Here is a 17972-nt window from a genome sequence, read left to right on the forward strand (position 1 = left end):
ACTATTACAGTAAGTTATTTCAAATTCAGGAGGAATCCAGCCTATATGAATAATGTTATCTTAATCATAAATACCTACAGAATCACATTATTTTATAATTTACATATTTTTAAATGTGTTTATGAAACTATTCTCTTTTGCTACAGAGCCGTCCCTGAAGTATGTCAGATTAAACCTGACCTCACAATACACTTAGATTAAAGCGGGGGGTTTAAAAAGTCTTTCAGACGTAGCTCAGCTGTTATGTTAACGTCAAAAGCTGTTTGAAAAGTCTAAATCTAGATCAAGTTTTATGTTAATTTCTATGTGCACTTTTTAAAAAGAAAAAAGTTGTTTTGTGAAAAAGCATTTCACTTTGGCTCCTTTTTTCATATTGATAGTCGTACAAGTTTTATGTCTGCATTTTGAAATCAAGTGATTTTATGTTAAAATCAGGAAAATAAATGTTTTGTGTTAATGCAATTTTGCAGAATAAGACATGATCTGAACACATACATGGAACCCTGCTGTGTGTACCAAGAATCTGTTTTTCTTTTTACTTCCGTCCATTCGTTTTTGGGATGATTTGTAATATTCTTCAAGTAACTTTGTTTAAAGGGCCAGTTTAGCAAACTAAAATAAAACATTTCCCTTAACAGCTCTTAGGGCATCATTTCTACCATGCCAAAAAAATATAAGTGAGACTTCTTTTGGCACAAATTATGCAACAAAAAGCTATTGAGACAATTTTCATATCTGAATTATTTTAAAGCTCCAATAGTTGAAATCATTTGCACATAAAAATTAAACCTTAAAGTGTCAGACATTTATAAAACACTATTAAGTCGATCCTTCAGTGGCCATGCTGTCAGACAAGAAGGCAAAACATCACCACAAATGAGTCAGGTTAGAAAACGAAATCATTTATTAAACATAACCGTATCCAGCAGATCAGCCAACACACAGAGCATAAGATTCAAGTCACAATCACTCACTTTCATTATATACAGATAGGCACATTCACATTAGGCTTCAAAGCCAGCCACAGCGTCTACTGTAGGTCCAAACCTGTGGCAGGTTTGGTTGCTGTCTCTCAGTCCAACTGGAAAAGGGAAATAAGAAAGAAAGCATAATTTATCTGGTTAACCAGTGCCGTCTGATCCAGGGTTTACCAACATACAAGGTGTAAAGGTTTGGATTGTGGGCTGGTGACACTAATCGTGAATATCGTCAGTTTAAATTCAATACAGCTGATCCTGATGGATTTCACTGCTGATTCACATCAAAACGCATTCAGGTGTACAAAATAACGGGAACATCTGCTCTTTAGCCAAAATAAAACTCTGGGGGAGCAGTGATTTGGACTGTGCAAAGAAAATGTTTTAAAACAGGAGGAAGTTTGAGATTCCTTTCATGAGGTTAGAGAATCCTGATTTATTATACATACCCAGATTAACAGCTTATTCTAATGAGGTAAAAAAAAAAAAAAAAAAATCCTAAATGGATTTTTTAACTTAATGTCAAAACAAATAGCAAGTTTGCACACAGAACAAGAGGAAATGTCTAAACAAATTTTATAAAGTGAAAGTTTTGCTGTTGATGGTGTAACTCAGACAACTTGTGTTTAGGTGAAAAGGGGGGAAAAATAAAATAAAATAAAATAAAATATCCGACCAATTATCTGTCACAATACAAGCTTTGACTTTGCAGTACTAAAACTCTACAACAGTTTAGAAGAATGGGAAAACACATGGACAAAAAGAGACTTCACAAATAGATCTCTACATTATGAAAACTTCTCATCCTTCATGTTTAGCCAAATCCTTCCCCGATACCTCTCCATTATTAATAGATCGGAAAAGGTGCAGGACTGCGGCGGCGACTGGAGAGAAGGAAATGCTGCGTGTAAAAATCCCAACATAAAGATACAAACTAATAAAAAAGAAATAAATAAGTCTTCTTAAAAAACTAAAACAACAAAAAACTAAACAAAAGGCTTCTCAGCAGGCAGGTTTGCAAGCTGAAGTTTTCTTTATCCCAAACTACAGAGTCCCTCTGTGTCGTCTCTATGTGAAGAAACTGCCTTGTTCCAGAGATATTTACACATCGAAGCAACCCAATCTGGGCTTAGTACGCAGGTAATGCTACATCACAGGAATGAAGGTTCCCCTAATGTCCTAGAAAGAAACGCAGCATGTTGTTAGGTAGCCTGTCCCATGCACCACAGGCAGTCGGATCAGTCTAAAGAACAGTTTTATTAACCTGACTGAGGAAGTCCTCTGTGGTGCAAAGGTTTCGCCTGAGAGCAGTGCTGATGGAGGAAGAGCAAGGAGCAGGACAATGGGAGGGAGGGTGTGAAAGCAGCCCAGCTAAAGGAGACGTGGTACGACAAGGAAGAGGCGGCTGACAATATGCTGCCTTCTGGAGGACGTTGGAAAGTCAGAAATCCCATCCTCAGGCAGTGATCACAATAAAAACTTAGTTTTTGTTTTTTTACACTGAAGAGTTTTCAGCATTTATCACCACAAAACCCTGATAATCATCAAAATGCTCAAAAACCATTTGTGTTTGTGATCTGATGGCTGGCTCTAACATAGCCTCTTAACTGGGAATTCATCAGATCTAACTGGACACAATAGAAAAAGCAGATCACTTTATTTGATGAGCTTGAAAAAGATGTGGATAGTTTACCAGCCAGTCTTGATTTCTTTCATCGTTAATTTCACCCGGGATTGAGATGACGGATGAGCAGCTTTGTTTCTTTGCTTGTTTGACAATCAATGATTTTGGCCAATTTCTCACACTGGATTTAATTTAGTTACTAGCAGCAGATCTAATCTATTATCTGACCTCTTGTGCTCTAAAAGATCAACCTTTTGAGTGACACAACTGCTTCCTGGACGTGAAGGTTCATGCCAACGAATACTGTCAGTTAGAGTCGATTAATCAGTGAAAAGGCAAATTTCGGTCCTTTAAATATTTTTGATAATTCAACCTAAAAACTGCTCGCTATGTAAACATTGCCCTAAAATACTTGCCTGACGTACGCCTCAGCATCTGAAGAAATGTAGTGAATATAAAACCATATTTACGACATTATGCAACAGCATCTGTCCAGGCTGCAGAAGTAGATATACTGATGAACTGACAGGAAATTCCTCTCTTAACTGGAGTTTAATTATCAATAGAAATCAAGATAACTGGAAAAACAAAACTGAAAAGGTATACAATTTTGCTTGATGGTGTAAACAAATTATAGCCTAACTGCATCGCAAGCTTGTCAGTGCTTTAATTTCAGCTCAGAATGAAACAGAAAAGTGAAAGTTTTCTTCCTCTGACATGCATCAGATAATACTCTAAAGTACAGTCTGATGATTTTAGTCAAACTGAGGCGGATCTGCCAGAAACATGATCACATGAAAACCGCTGTGAACCTCTGAATAAATCCCGTCTGCCAGCCATGATTCTACTAGAGTTTAGAAGCTGAACTACTGAATTTTCACCTACCAGCTGTGATTTCATCTCAGCATCAGCTCTGAGGTACTCTTAACTATTTCTTCACCCTTGCTCATTCATTCTCATCTCGCCCTCAAACACCCCACATTTCCTTTTGACAGAGAAGGCGAGGAGGACATGAACGTGTTACTAAACAGCTCGCTAGCGTCCATGTGGCCTCCTGGTGGCTGCTGACAAATGTGTAGAATTAGAAGTGGAGCTGTTTCCAAATGTTTTAGAAGTTTGTCTGAGACCGATAAACCCTCTGCATTTCAGACTTCTGTCTAGTAAAAACAACAAAACAAAACATGAGAACCATCCAGAAACTTAAGTCTTTGATTTAATGCAGTTATGACTATGGGAATAACTCGCAGCTCCACTGTAACTGAAGTACGAGCGTGTACTTTTCTTCTGGCTCATGAAATCAAAGTTTCTGTCCCCTGGTTTCCTTTTTGAGGCAAAAGTACAAGTTTGGGCTTCTCTTCACCGCCATCATCATCCTCTAACTTTGTTGTGGACGTCCCTCGCCAGGAGGAAACAAAGTCTCTGAAGAGGGTAAAGAGACACTAGACAGTTGAAGAGGACACATATTACGAGACACCTTACATGTCACAGGGTTCTACTAAAGAAATCAAGCAGCTGCTACTCTCCTCCAACTTCCTCACTCCGATCTGCTTCCTCCTCCTCATCTTCCTCCAAGTGTTGCTTGTCTGTGTAAATGTCCCTGACCAGAAGGGCTCTGGTGAGGAGGCCCTCGAGGATCTGTCGCTCCAGTGGCATTGAGCTGAACCACAGCGGATCATCGGGGCCGGAGGCCGGATCTGGCTGAACGTAGAAGACATCAAGGCGCTCCCGCAATGACGGTGGGCTGGAGGGAGGAAGCAAACAAGGGGGAAGCAACGAAATGGAGAAGCAAAGGAAAAGAAGGAAGCGGAAAGCAGAGAAATGAGGCAGAAGAATGAAAAGAAATTCAAATGACAGCACAAATAAAAGAACATAATGTACAAGTGGGTAAAAGGAAGGATAGAAAAAAAAAAAGAGTTGAAAGGATGTAAAGTAGAAGACAGAGGGAGAAGAAAAGAGAAATGTCGAGATGGATGAGAGGGATAACTGTGAATCCATGGAACAACAAGCAAAGTCTTAAAAAATGTATAATTTTTTTAAGTCCTCATCTTTCAAGAGTCAACAGTGTGGTTCAGGATGTGAACAGCAATAAGTTCTAATCACAGGACTTAAAAAAAATCCTACCAACTGATTTACACACAAAACATCATGTCGTTAATGTCTGGTTATAATCAGATGAGTAAAATGTAGCCATTACTCCACGAGGTAAAATACCCGAGGGGCTGCAATAAACCATTTATTATTGTAGCAGTCACCACTTCTTATCTGCAGGGGAGCCATGGTTAGTTTATGATGTTGGAGTTGTGGTAGTGAGGTTCCTTTTTGACTTTCCAAATTAGAAATCCAACTTTGGGTCGTGTTTTGAAAACATTCAAATACTAAAACTTTTAGGTTTAAATTAAGTTTGATTTAGTTTCTGGAGAAAATATTGAGATAAAAAAGAAAAGTAGGATAAAACGCATTTACCACTTGGATCTGTAGAGCTCGTAGAGATGACACTCATGCTTCTTAACGGGGCAGCGAACAGAGGAGTCTCCTGAGTCATCGTCTTCATCCCGCTCATGATCCTCTAATTTGCGCTTCCTCTTTCTAGACCCTGTTTGAACCACAACAATAATCAAAATAAGACATTTTACATGTTAAAATTTTCAAAATGATGCATCTGATACTGAGAAACTACGCTGATTGACCGCACTACAGTACTTGATTGAAATTCTCCTGGAAGAAATGTCTTTGTTGTTTAACCCTGCCCTGTCAAGCATTAAATGAAAAGTAATAATAAACAATGAGGTTAAAGTTCAAACTTTTAAAGTTAGGATTTGCAATGTGTTGCATCCACATGTGGTGAAAAGTCACACTCATCCAATTAACCTGTGGTAGGTGTTAAAGAGGATAAAAATTTGAAAATATCACAGTCAACACTGCTATAAAAACAAATCTGAAACTATGATGTTCATTTCCTTCAGTTTCAGCGGGCTGGGTGTATTCATTTTGATCAATCAGATGAATAAATGCTGATTTATTAAATACAAATTTAATTATATGATAAGAGTTGAAGATTAGTCACTTAAAATAATTCCATCCTGGTCTCAAAATGTCTGCACAGCTTTATTTAGGGTTCACCATTCAAGAGCCAATTATTACTGTCCATCAAATGTTCCAAAACCTAATTACAATAATAACTATTCAATTTTTAATACAGTTACATTGTAAAGTTTTGCAATGTAAACTCTATGTTACCTCCTCCTTTGTTGACAGATGAAAATAATCAAATATGTAAAAAAAAGGAACAGGAAAGAATAGTTCATATTAAATTCCAGCCTCACCGTGGTCATCCTGAGAGATGGAAGGGATACGGATGCAGACAGTTGTTTCCTTGGTAACAGGATGAACTGTGTCAGGGCCATAGACGTTGGCGAAGGAGAGGCGCAAGTGTTGCTCCACGGTGCGAAGTCCGAAGTATTTGGTGTTCAGGTAAACCAGAGAGCGCAGCAGGGCGGCGGGACTTTGCTCGCCGAGGTGCAGGCTGCTCCACAGACTCTGCTCCTCCACTCGACCCCACAGCGAGCCTGAAGAGAGCAGCCAACGCTTCAGCTTTCAACTAATCCAAGTAATGATCTGTGCTCATCATGCAACTAAATTTCCACTGGTTTATTGTTGTAAATGCAAAAACCTGTTAGTATTTTAACGGTGTCCTCATATAACGTTTAAGTGCAATCACAAGGTGTCAGGATGTGAACAGCAGAAGAGTTATAATCACTGGACACAAGTCATAATAGTGAGCAGCACAACAGGTTGTTTAACAGCACTGTGCCACCAGCTGGTGCTGACATGCATACTTTCAAACACACCCGTGTATCTTACAAAGGGTACCACTTCACAGTGTCATTATTATCAGTGATAGATGATTTTCTTTCCAGCCATCATCTCTTTGTAATTAGCTCTTATTTTCCACAGTGACATCCAACTACATGTTTTAGGTTTTTGTCATTTCTTTGAGCCCCGTTTTTGTTGGAAAGCAATAAAGTGATTAATAAATGGGTTATCACTCTGTGTGTGACTGCACTCACCATCAGGAAGCACACTGGGCTGCCAGTCTTTGAGAACTTTGTTCAGCTCCAGTCCAAACTCCTGGTAGCATGGGTCACTGAACAAGTCATCCTTCCGGCCTTTGGCATGAAGATGCTTCAAACAAACAAAAGCTCACGTTAAAAAAAAAAAAAAAAAAAAGGGGTAAAATGAGAATCTGCTCGCATACAACAAAACATCAGTGTCCTCATACTGAAATGATCATCACTGTTTTCAGGATGTGAACAGCAAATGTTATAATCAATGGACACAGTAATCTGTAAAAAAATTAAAAAAATAAGTAAAAAAATGCTGCTACAGAGATCTGCAAGACTAATCCACTGCTGAATGAGTTAAGCTAGCTTATTGGGGGAGGGGAGAGCACAGCACTGAATAGCAGGCCCACAAAAATCCCTGTTTAACTATTTAAATCAAAGCAGTCACTGCATTTTCACATAAACCGGTCAGAGGCCATTTTTACACACACATAAAGTTCATCTTACAGGCTTTTGGCAGAAAAATCAAACTCCAGAGACAAACCTGTACTCCACTCTGCAGCCATGCTTGCGCTGCTGCAGCTTCTCACATGTGAGAGGAAAGAGAGAGAAAGCGCGTGCACCAGTAGTATCTGACCCACTGGAAACACTTCCTCTAAATTTTGTTCCTACCTCGAACATGAACACTCAAGTTAGGGAAATAAAAGGTAATGTTTCTAAAGGTGTGGATTCTTAGTAAATTTCACTTATGTGATATTTAAAAGATTCTATTTAATTTTTAATTTACTTTAACTTTTTTTTTTTTTTTTTTTTACTTTAACTCTAAAATCTTTCATTTTGCATCATGATAATATATTTTTTTTTCTTTTAACAAAACATCACTGCTGAAATCCTGGAAAGGAGAAAAAAAAATTGTGAAAAAGTTAAAATGATGTGTACATTTTTATATTATTTATTTCTGTAATTTTGTGGTAGTTTCATTTTTATACAATACCATTTTTAAACGTGTATTTCTATATATCCGTATAATTTGTCACAAAGTGAGACTTCGAAGTAAACTCTTAAAATGTTGCTAGATAAATAAATTTAAAAAAAAAAGTCACATATTTCCAAGAAGTTTGGAGCAACGAAACCAGGCAGCAAAGTATCATCACAAGGTTGTGATAGAGAAAAAGAAGAAGAAAAAAAAAAGGAAAAACTTTGATAAATTAGTAAGCTGTGAAACTTCACTGTGAAAATAGATTGTCTTCTCAAAAATGAAAGTAGCAGATCATTCTTGTGATATGAGTCCCATATTATGTCAGAACTTACTTGCAAAATATGTTTCATTCTCTACTTATGTGCTACAGCTCTTTAAAAAATACAAAACTACCCGAAGAGAGTATCAGTCTTCAACATGAATGAGACAGAGCTGCCTGCACTCACATGACTATGAACAACTCAAATAAGTACTCTTTTTCTTTTTCCTGCAAGGTAACAGTATTTTTAGACAATGTTATTGATGTTAAAGGAAAGTAATGGGACAGTTAGCTAGGAGGCTAGTATGCAGCAAAGGGTTTCTGGTTGGACAAACAGGTAGTAAGTTCTGGTATATTTTGTGCTTTTTTGACAATGGTAGATTGAAATGACTCAATAATGTTCAAAGTTTTTTTTTTTTAATTTTTTTTATAAGAAATAGCTTGAAAAGAATAACGCTTGAAATGATTATTAGTTTTTTTTCCTGATATATTAGATCGTCATGTTTTCTAGAGAAGAGCTGATGTTTCTGGTACCAACCTGTTGGATCCCCAGACAGAGGTAGAGGATGCTGTCAGGAGAGTAGCGCTCCCCATTGGGCCTGCAGACCTCCTTGACGAACTGGGACAGCGTCTCATTCAGCTCCTCTGAACTCAGTAATAACAGGTTACTTTTAGGCCGCACTGCGGGAGATGAGAACAGACACAGACTGCAGTCAGCACACGATATGACAACCTACAGAGTAACTAAACTCTGTTATGGTTAAGGTTTACCTGGTTTGGAGCCACCTTTTACTTTGGCATCTTCTGATTTGTCAGGGAGCGACAGCACCCAGCGTTTCCAGGCATTGATGCCATAGCGAGCTTTGAGAGGCAGCGATCGTCCCTCTGATGATTTGCTAGTTAGATGAGAAGAAGTGGATGAACCCTCTTCAACCGCCTGCTTTTTGTTACCCTGGGACACAAACACAGCATTTATGCAAGTCTTGTTAAGTTGGTGTGTGAAGCCTCTGCATGATACATGAATGTGTGAGTACATACGAGTTTCCTTGGTTGTGGTCGAGGGGCCGACTCCTCAGCCAGGACTGGAGGTAGAGAGAAGCCCATATCCTCATCCATTCCCTCCAGAACCGGAACAGGGTCTGAGGCTGAGACAGTTATATAGCTGCTTGTAAAACGGTCTAATTGAACAACTCATCTGTCACTATAAAAACAATGGCTGCTTGTAAATTTCAGCAGGAGCTGCATTCATTTCTAACAATAAAAATCATGTCCTATCTTGCCAATAATTCACTTTACTTCCAATAACACTGCTTTAAAACCCATTTCAAATGGCACTTTCAACACTACCTTATAAGATCACTCTTACAACTGGCCCCAGTTATCATCCCTCGGCACCATAAAACAGATGAAGGCATCAGACAGAATTACCCAGAGAAGAATTTTAATCTCAATTTATGTACTTTATCCATCAAAAAAATTCAGTCAGATGTTGTTATAGAAGAGCTACAGAGTCAGTGGCAAGTGAAGACTTACAGACACTGAGGGAAAGAATGAGCGCGTCAGACTTTACCCCAAAGACAAGCTGTTATCATTTCTGAAGCATTAGTTCATTTCCTGGACATTTAAACTTGGACGGTACCAAATAGATAATTAAAATGTCTTTATGTTTGCCAGCAGGCAAATATGAGTCAATAGGAGTGACTAAGTAAGCTAAACAATTTCAAAACAACTTTATTGGTTAATGAAAAGAGGTGGATCTTGACTCTTGATGTAATTAAAGGGTCCCCTGCTGCTTGGACTGGACAATATTACAGCACATTGTTGATAATGATGTTCACATTCAGTTTGTTTTTGATTATACAAATGCATTTTATGCCCTGATTCACATCCAGAACATAACAGGGTTTATTATTTTTTCCAGTTTTATCAGATCAACAAGTGTTTGTCTTTACTATCAGTCTAGCTGTAAAATCTGGCGTTCCCTTACTGTAACATCATGACAGTGCTTGTTCCTGTCTGCAACTGTATGTTTACCTTGAGGGAAGTCTGTCTCCAGATCCAGGTCAGGCTCATACTTTTCCTCCTCCAGTTGCCCTCCTTCTTCCTCTGAGCAACTACTTGAAGACTCCTCTCCCCCGCGCTCCGTCTTCACTTTTATTTTTACTGGTTTTACATCTGAAAAACAGAACCTGTCATGTTACCAAAGAAGTATTTAATCATTTTATCTCTTTTTTTCTTTTCAAATCATCCTGAACTGGCTCAAGTTTCTGTAACAGAGGGAGAACTAGAAGAAGTCAGAGCGCAGACATCCGCAAAGCCATTGTCATTTTTCTTTTGCCAATTATTGTGAGCATTATTTTTAGTTAGAAGTTCTAATGGCAAAATTAGCCCTATAACCCCATTGTAAAGAAACCTTTTGAAAAGTTCCTAGATCCAGGCGGTGATCCGAATAACCCCCAAAATCGAATAACTTTTTTCCATTTCTGAGATTTCCTGACAATTTTATCAAAATTCGTCCATAACTTTATGAGTTATGTTGCAAACAGACAAACCAACGCACCAGAATACACGACCTCCACGTCGCGATGGTAATAGCCTCACGTATCAAGCACTGCATTTTTCATAATTCATATATCTAATTTCTAACCTGGCTTCTGCTCATCTGTGATCATTTCAGCCATGGAGAGCAGGTCAGACTCCAGGGGATCACAGGGAACTTCAGCTTTCAGATCTTTGATGGTCTGAACGATCTGTTCTGCCCCTTGCAGGGTGGTGGGCAGGAATACAGGCACAGGAAGCTGGAAGGACCAGGAAATCAAGTTTGATCAATTCAAGTAATTAACATTTCATTCTTTCATTTCCTTCTGTCATATCTGTTCCTGAATCAAGCATCATGTCTTACCGGTACAGGCAAAGAGACTGCAGTAGGAGTGACCTGGGAATACATATTCATGGGTATGGGGATGAAGACGGGCACAGGTATAGGTACAGGAATGTACTCCCTCTTTACACCATCATCCACATCTGTGGACACAGATATACCAAATCACATCATGAACAACATGCATGATTAAAACCCTGCTAGTTATCATTATTGCATCCAATTTTCCAAGAAACAATAATCATCAGCAGTTTTCGGTGTCAAGTGCTGCTCTTACCCGTCTGCAGAGGTTTGCTCTGCATGTGTGGCTTGCAGTAGGTGGCTTTGGTCAGGGTGAGCGGCTTACAGAGCACTGCCTTGTTCTTCACATCTCTTACCAAACCCCCGCTGGGGTATGCTGCGGTACTCTGGTTCACCAGCTGCAACAGGTGAGAGGAAAATAATTCATTCATTCTCAAAAGACAAAAGATAGAATAATGCAGTTAAAAAAGTATGATTGTTCTGCATTACAAACTATTACATCAGTACATCAATGACATGCAGTGTCACCAAAAATGTACAATTTTATAATCTAAAACTGTTCAATACTCCAATTTTACTTACCCCGAGTTTGTTCCCCTGCACGTCTAACCCTGTGAGAGAAAGTCAGTCAGTCAGTGACACAGTTTTCACACTGATAGCTCAAGGTGGATGCTGTTCCCTTTTTAAGCCACAGATATGCATGGGACAGGAAGTTTGCTGCATCTCAAAGCCGACATTGGTGGTTTTAAAGTGTGTGGCTGTATGGAGTGTAAGGAAGGAGAAAAACAAATATGACTCTGTTTATAAACCTATAACTACTGAGTGATCTCAGAAAAAAAGGCTTTACGAACATCAACAGAGACAGAGACAGAAACAGAGATGTTTCCCCCCTTTCTTTCCGTATTAGATACCATTCATCCCTAAAACTTTAAAACAGTTTATGGAAGAAGAATGAATCTGCTACAGAAGGGATATTTATAGAGAAGGAATGTGTGCACAGTCAGTTCATACCCAGGCTGGTGTTCTCGGGGCCTTTCTGTGTGACCATAATGGGCTCGTTCTGCTGGCAGTAGAACCTCAACAGACAATCCTGGTCACAGAAATGCTTCATTTCTGCTCTCCACATCACAGACTCAGTCAGGTTTCCCTGTACCTTACAGCAGTCACATCTCGCCGCCTAGTGGCCAAAAAAGAAACCATTTCAATACATCGCTGACTAAATTTAGAACACGTATGTAATTCAGATTTGTCACAAATGAGCAGACCTTGTAGTACCAGTCGTGAAACTTCTTGGCGCACGCCTCACTGCAGAAGTCCCGGGTCATGCCACCCAGCTGACGGGTCACGCCTCTCTTACAGAGCTGGTTGCAGTGGTTACAGCTCACGCACTTCAGACCCAAACGTTTGATAAAATCCTGCTTAAATAGCAGCTTACAACCTTAAAAAGAATAAACAAATTAAATGAGAAGAAATGTTAAAAGGATAGAAAAAGATATGATAAATATGATAGATAACAAGAATCTGAATCTTAGTTCTTAATTATAAAGAAATAGGGAAATAAAACAAACAAAAACCTTAGATTTATCAAGTGTCCTAAGAGAGAGAAGATTTTCAATACCTTCACTGCAAAACGGCTTCTTGACCCCAGAAAACTTAACCATCTCATGTAGCGTCTTTTCTTCTTGGCAGTACTCACAAAACGTTACAATGCAGTGAAGCTTTTTGTAGTCCTCACAACACGTTTTACTGCAGAACTGGTAAACTTTATCCTGGAGAAGGACACATTCAGAAAAATCTATTCCATCGAGTCCAAGTTAACCTTTGCAATGTTTATGCTTAAAAACAAGCTAAAAGTTGCATTGCTGTTTTGTTCTAGAAAATGTAACAAAATGATAAATAACGTCATAACATGGTCCCACGAAACAGGCTAATGCGTTCCTTGATTTGTAGATCAACAGAAACAAGTCAACACTTTTTTACTATATTTAAAAAAAAATAACTATTATTGAAATTTCTGAATTAAATAACACATTTTGGCAAATGCTTATTAAAAAAAATACCAGAAATTAAAAAATATTGTTACTTAAAATGTGCAAAGCAAAATTCAGCAGCAACGTGAAAAAGTTGCATAGGATGGCTTCCCAGAAATGCACATAATGGATGTCACTGCGCCAAATGAAACCGGAATGCAAACTTTTAAAAGGGTAAAAAAAGCTACAGATGGGTTATTAAAATCCTTCCCAGTACTATAGTGCTGTTTACTGAAGGGGAAAAAAACTACAGTAGATTAAAAGACAAGTCTCACCTCCCACTCCAGAATTTCGGGCTTCAAGCTAAACGCTCCTCGACAGTAGTTACATTTAAGCTGGACAGAGTTGTTTGTGGTGGAGAGAGGCATCTGTCCATTTGTGGTTGTCTGAAGAGTAGTATTCTGAAAATGGTGAGTTTAAAGTGAAATTTCAAGTTATTATTTGAAGCTGGTATTTAACCTCAATAACAACATTGCTGGTAGCTGGTTTAACATCGATCTAAAGTCACATTAGCTGTAAGAAAATCTGTTTTCTCATTGAGTTTCAAATGAATACAAGAAACTGCAGAAGTGGACCTCAAAAGCCAAAACTACCAGTACATTTATTATGATTTAGCTTGTTTAAGGCCTGGTACACACATAAGGATTTTTTTAATCTTATGAGATTTTTTTATCAGGTAGAGACCTCACACGTGAAGATAAAAAAAAAGGAGTTTTGATCGTACTGTGTGTGGTGTGCTCCAAAAATGTCATCACAGAACAACACACACATAACGATGCTGTCCTGCAACTCATCTACAATCTAGTCCTCCGAGCCGGACAAACGTCGAAATGTAGAAGAACCATAGCAACAACCGGCAAAAAACGAAGAAGAAGAACCATAGCAACAACCGGCAAAAAACGAAGAAGAACCATAGCAACAACCGGCAAAAAACGAAGAAGAACCATAGCAACAACCGGCAAAAAACGAAGAAGAATCATAGCAACAACCGGCAAAAAACGAAGAAGAACCATAGCAACAACCGGCAAAAAACGAAGAAGAATCATAGCAACAACCGGCAAAAAACGAAGAAGAACCATAGTAACAATCGAAAAGCACAGCACCCAGCATGGAAGAGGACATATAGGACGAGAAAATGATGGAGGTCTTGGGACTATTGTTAACAGAAAACTGAACTGAAAAAAATAACAGACTGGAGACGGTGTTAACACAGACTTTAGTTACTTCCTTGTTCCCCAGCCAGCTCGCTCTCTGATTGGCTAGATTTCGTACCACGGCACCATCCACGCAGTCAGAATAAACGAGTTGTTGGCATTCCTCAAAAATCTGCTCTGAAATATTAAACATGTTCAATGTTCCCAACTGTCGGCTACGACCTGTTTCAGAGCAGATTATCGGGACAAAGCGGCTCGTAACACACCACAGACTAAATGATGATTAGACAGGGAAATCTCACTATGACCTGGCGTTGTGTGTACCAGGGTTAAATCTTTGTTATATTCATTGATTGATGTTAATGCTTGTATAAATGTATACTCATTTTCAGCTGCAGCAGCTCAGTTTTTACATTCAGCTATATCAGACTACTGTTGTTCCTATTGAGTTAGAATATATGAGAAGGATAATAAAACAAATGTTTATCTCTGTTGGAAATGACAGGAAACTTCCCACCTGGAACTTTGTAACACATTGTGAGCTGCAGAAATTAAGGACGTTCCCCTCTGGTAATGTGGCCTGGTACTGCGGTAACGAATTCCTCTTACAGAAATGACATGTGGGTTCTGTGTCTGCAAACACATCAAGACCAAATAAATATATAGAAAAAGTGCATTCAATGTTTAGAAATAAACAGAACCACCTATGACATTATTTATCCAACAATTACTAAGAATCACAGTAACCTTGTGTTGTTTATGTTCAGGGATCTGTGGAATAACACAAAACTCCATTTTTTTTTTTATAAAAAAAAAAAAATGTAAAAAAAAGTTCATTTTGGATAACAGAAGCTGATTTCAGCCTGCAAATATGTAGTGGAAAAAAGGGGTTTAAAGTTTGTGTATTCTGATTACTCACTGAGGAAGGATGTTGATGCCAGCTTGCCCTTGTTCATACAGCTAACGGAGCAGTAGGAGCCCATGGTGCCGCTCGCCCCGAGGCTGTGGAGCACCTCGCCTGTCTTGATTAGTGTTTTGCATGTCTGGCAGCTTGCGAGTTTACTGTGGGCCTGTGTGGAAGAGCATCACATCAAAACAACGAGCAAGCCAAGACATGGATAAGACCAGCTGATTACACAATATTTAAAAAATATTTTTATCTGAAGTCATCTGATTGCAAACGAACACTAACAGCTAAAAGCAGCTTGTTTTAATGACCTCTGGATGGTTGGCATGGTAACACAAAGACAGAGCATCATTCAGAGCAGTTTTTGATTTGCAACTATTAAAGGATTACAAAGAGGAAATGTTACATTTACTGAAACTACAGAAAGCACAAGAAATGAAGGACACTTTTTAGGACTAATTTACACAATCTGAAGAGGGAATACACACGATGGGTCCAGTACACACATGTGACCTTCAAAAACTGAAAGCCAAGGACTGCTGATCAGTCACTTAAGAGGTGAAGCAGCTGCTTGAATCAGGGGTGAAACAGCTTCAGGAGCCAATGAAGTCAAGTTTTGTTTTACTCAAGCTCTTAGCACACTTTCAGCGATGTAGAATATCCAACTCAGGAACTGTTTGTGTAAAGCAGATCCCAGATTTAGCAAAATATTCATCTTGGGTGCTCTTTTCACTTCTGAATGTCAAAATTAAAAAAAACAAAAAAAAAAAACAAACTCCCAGGCAGTTTAAAAAAAATGAGGAATTTCTTAATTTTCATGACTAAGCCATAATGACTATTTTCAAATAGCATTTCAGGGTTTTTTCTTCATTCATGTGAGATATATTTTAATGAGAACTAATAAGTGATCACTTTCAGTATGCACAGCTGTAACGACTGAACTGAGAACAGTTACTCTAACAAGGAACAGAGAGAATAAAACACCTTTAAAAAAAATCAAGGATAAAAAGTGTTTTTTAGCTATATTTCACCTGGTTAAAATAAACTCTCTTTAGGCATTATTTATTATGTTAATTATGAGCCAATTACTTTGATTTCCCTATAAAAAGCCATACAAGCTATACTTTCTGGGGGGATATGTAAAAAAAGAGAACCTACAATTTGTTGCTTTTGGCAAAATCTAAAGTAAACATTAATATATGTTAAACTTTAACTGCATAGATTCTGCCTTCATTCGCGGGTGTGAATGGGGACAATTCGACACATCGGTCAAGCACAACTTTCTTCTCGTGGGGTTCTAAGAAGTATTGTGTGATTGGTCGGACATTTAGGATGGCCGTTGTTAGCACGGAAGTGGAATGAAGCGGAAAGCTGTGGCTTCCGCATTTCCCCTGATGAGCGGCTGAACCATATGAACAGCTGATCGAGGTCGTGGGAAAGTACGTAAATGTAAACAACATGTGGGATCTAAAGACATGGACACCGCCACATGCACAACCCCATCCTGCTACAGATAAAGTCTCTCGTTAAATAGGAAATAACCGTGTCAGCTGTTCATTGCACATAAAACACAGACACCTTCCACTGCCGTAATCCTGCCCTGTCTCGTTGAAAATTAAATGACTGGACCAGTACGAACTTTTTTCTTGTTCTTGCAGCCTCGAGAACAAAACCAAACTTCTCCCTTCTTGTGGAGTATGTAACAAGCTTTATAGTTGGATGGTATTATAATCCATACCAACAGTTACTCTGGAGTAGAGCTTAATGTGGTGAAGCTTCCACACGAGTGCGTAAGTGTTTGGCTGGTTTGGATTTTCATAATTCAGAATGGAAAAACTAGCCTGGTTAAAATTTCTACCTCTAAAATGAGATAAACCCATGGTTCTCTCCATTTATTAGTGAAATAGTCAAGATATCATTTTTCAAAACACTCAACTAACATTTTCATAAAAAAAAGTAAAATAAGAAATTTAAAAGATCCAGATGTGTGCTGAGCATTGACCTACAACCCTAGAATACTGAATATGACTTTTTGAATAATCCTGAATAATGATTTTTATTTTGCATAACTTCTGTAAATAAATTGAACAGTGTGTCACTCATGTAGTCATTAAAGGGAATTTTATTAGTCTCACCAAGATATTTATTTCCTTGAACACACACTTACACAATTGCAAATATTTTAGGGGGATTTAAGTACCTAAAAAGGCCAAGTTAATAGATTTTCCTCATATTTACATTTTAGTTGCCAAAGGGAAAGTTTCTTTTCACTAGTGGGGGTCATCAAAACAGCTGAAACTGTGTCATGAGGTAAGACTTTGGTTGTTTTAATCAATACACCTCAATGAAGTACAACACACCGAGCCAGTTTTACAACTGTGGTCTGTAGACGGGCCAGCATTACCTGCTTGTATTCCCTGATGCAGTTCTGGCAGCAGAAGCGTTTCTGTTGGCCATCGACCAGCAGGAAGTGGTTGGCCGATGCCCGGCTGGGCAGGTAGTCACCACATTGCTCGCAGCAGTTCATGATCAGCCCGTTGGCCCTGCGGTAAGCGTTAAAACATGCATCGCTGCATATCTTGTGGGTCACAGTCTTAAAGCTAACCTCGTGCCGTATCTGTAGACAGAGGGAGGAAAACAAGTAAATCAGTTGGAGTTGCTTCAGGACAGTGTTACTGTAGAGGGGTGGCCCATTGTGATGCACATAATCTCACAGCCTAAAACTAAATACTTTAGTTTTACAGTAGAGAAAGAATGTGGAAGAATTTGTCATTTATTTAGCCTAATTAGGTCATTCACAAAGCTCTTGCTATCCTTTCTGAAACACAAATATATTCAACACCTCAGTGTTTGAGAAAACTCTTTCTCCACTTTGTGGCCCCAAAAATTGAGCTGAAATACTGGAGAAAACAGGCACTGTGAGGTTAGATTAAGATGGAGGGATGAAGAGAAGGAGAGAAAAAAAGGCATGAAAGGTCAGAGTGAACTACGTAACAGCAAGGCTGGATGAGGATAGACAGGAGATAAATATTGCATTACCTGAGGAAGAGGTAGAAGCAGATATAAATAAAGAAGAAGT

General features: G+C 38.6%; 1 protein-coding gene across 2 annotated transcripts in view; it reads right to left on the minus strand.

Annotated features, from left to right (window-relative positions):
• Positions 1 to 886: 886 nt before the first annotated feature.
• The window catches only part of zmym2 (zinc finger, MYM-type 2), a 28483-nt gene continuing 11397 nt past the window's right edge, over positions 887 to 17972 (minus strand). For both annotated transcript variants that reach the window (XM_042001520.1, XM_042001518.1), the window contains exons 7-25: positions 17298 to 17510; positions 14906 to 15056; positions 14504 to 14619; positions 13108 to 13233; positions 12421 to 12571; positions 12068 to 12240; positions 11814 to 11979; positions 11385 to 11413; positions 11059 to 11200; positions 10803 to 10924; positions 10548 to 10698; positions 9935 to 10075; positions 8939 to 9045; positions 8672 to 8852; positions 8439 to 8581; positions 6669 to 6783; positions 5925 to 6167; positions 5065 to 5194; positions 887 to 4342 (exon numbers count right to left, since the gene is read on the minus strand). In XM_042001520.1, the coding sequence (XP_041857454.1) occupies positions 4117 to 4342; positions 5065 to 5194; positions 5925 to 6167; positions 6669 to 6783; positions 8439 to 8581; positions 8672 to 8852; positions 8939 to 9045; positions 9935 to 10075; positions 10548 to 10698; positions 10803 to 10924; positions 11059 to 11200; positions 11385 to 11413; positions 11814 to 11979; positions 12068 to 12240; positions 12421 to 12571; positions 13108 to 13233; positions 14504 to 14619; positions 14906 to 15056; positions 17298 to 17510 (2826 nt within the window). In that variant the 3' untranslated portion in view covers positions 887 to 4116. The remainder of the gene's footprint in view (positions 4343 to 5064; positions 5195 to 5924; positions 6168 to 6668; positions 6784 to 8438; positions 8582 to 8671; positions 8853 to 8938; positions 9046 to 9934; positions 10076 to 10547; positions 10699 to 10802; positions 10925 to 11058; positions 11201 to 11384; positions 11414 to 11813; positions 11980 to 12067; positions 12241 to 12420; positions 12572 to 13107; positions 13234 to 14503; positions 14620 to 14905; positions 15057 to 17297; positions 17511 to 17972) is intronic.

Source organism: Melanotaenia boesemani, chromosome 12 (assembly GCF_017639745.1).
Source record: "Melanotaenia boesemani isolate fMelBoe1 chromosome 12, fMelBoe1.pri, whole genome shotgun sequence".
Classification (NCBI taxonomy): domain Eukaryota; kingdom Metazoa; phylum Chordata; class Actinopteri; order Atheriniformes; family Melanotaeniidae; genus Melanotaenia; species Melanotaenia boesemani.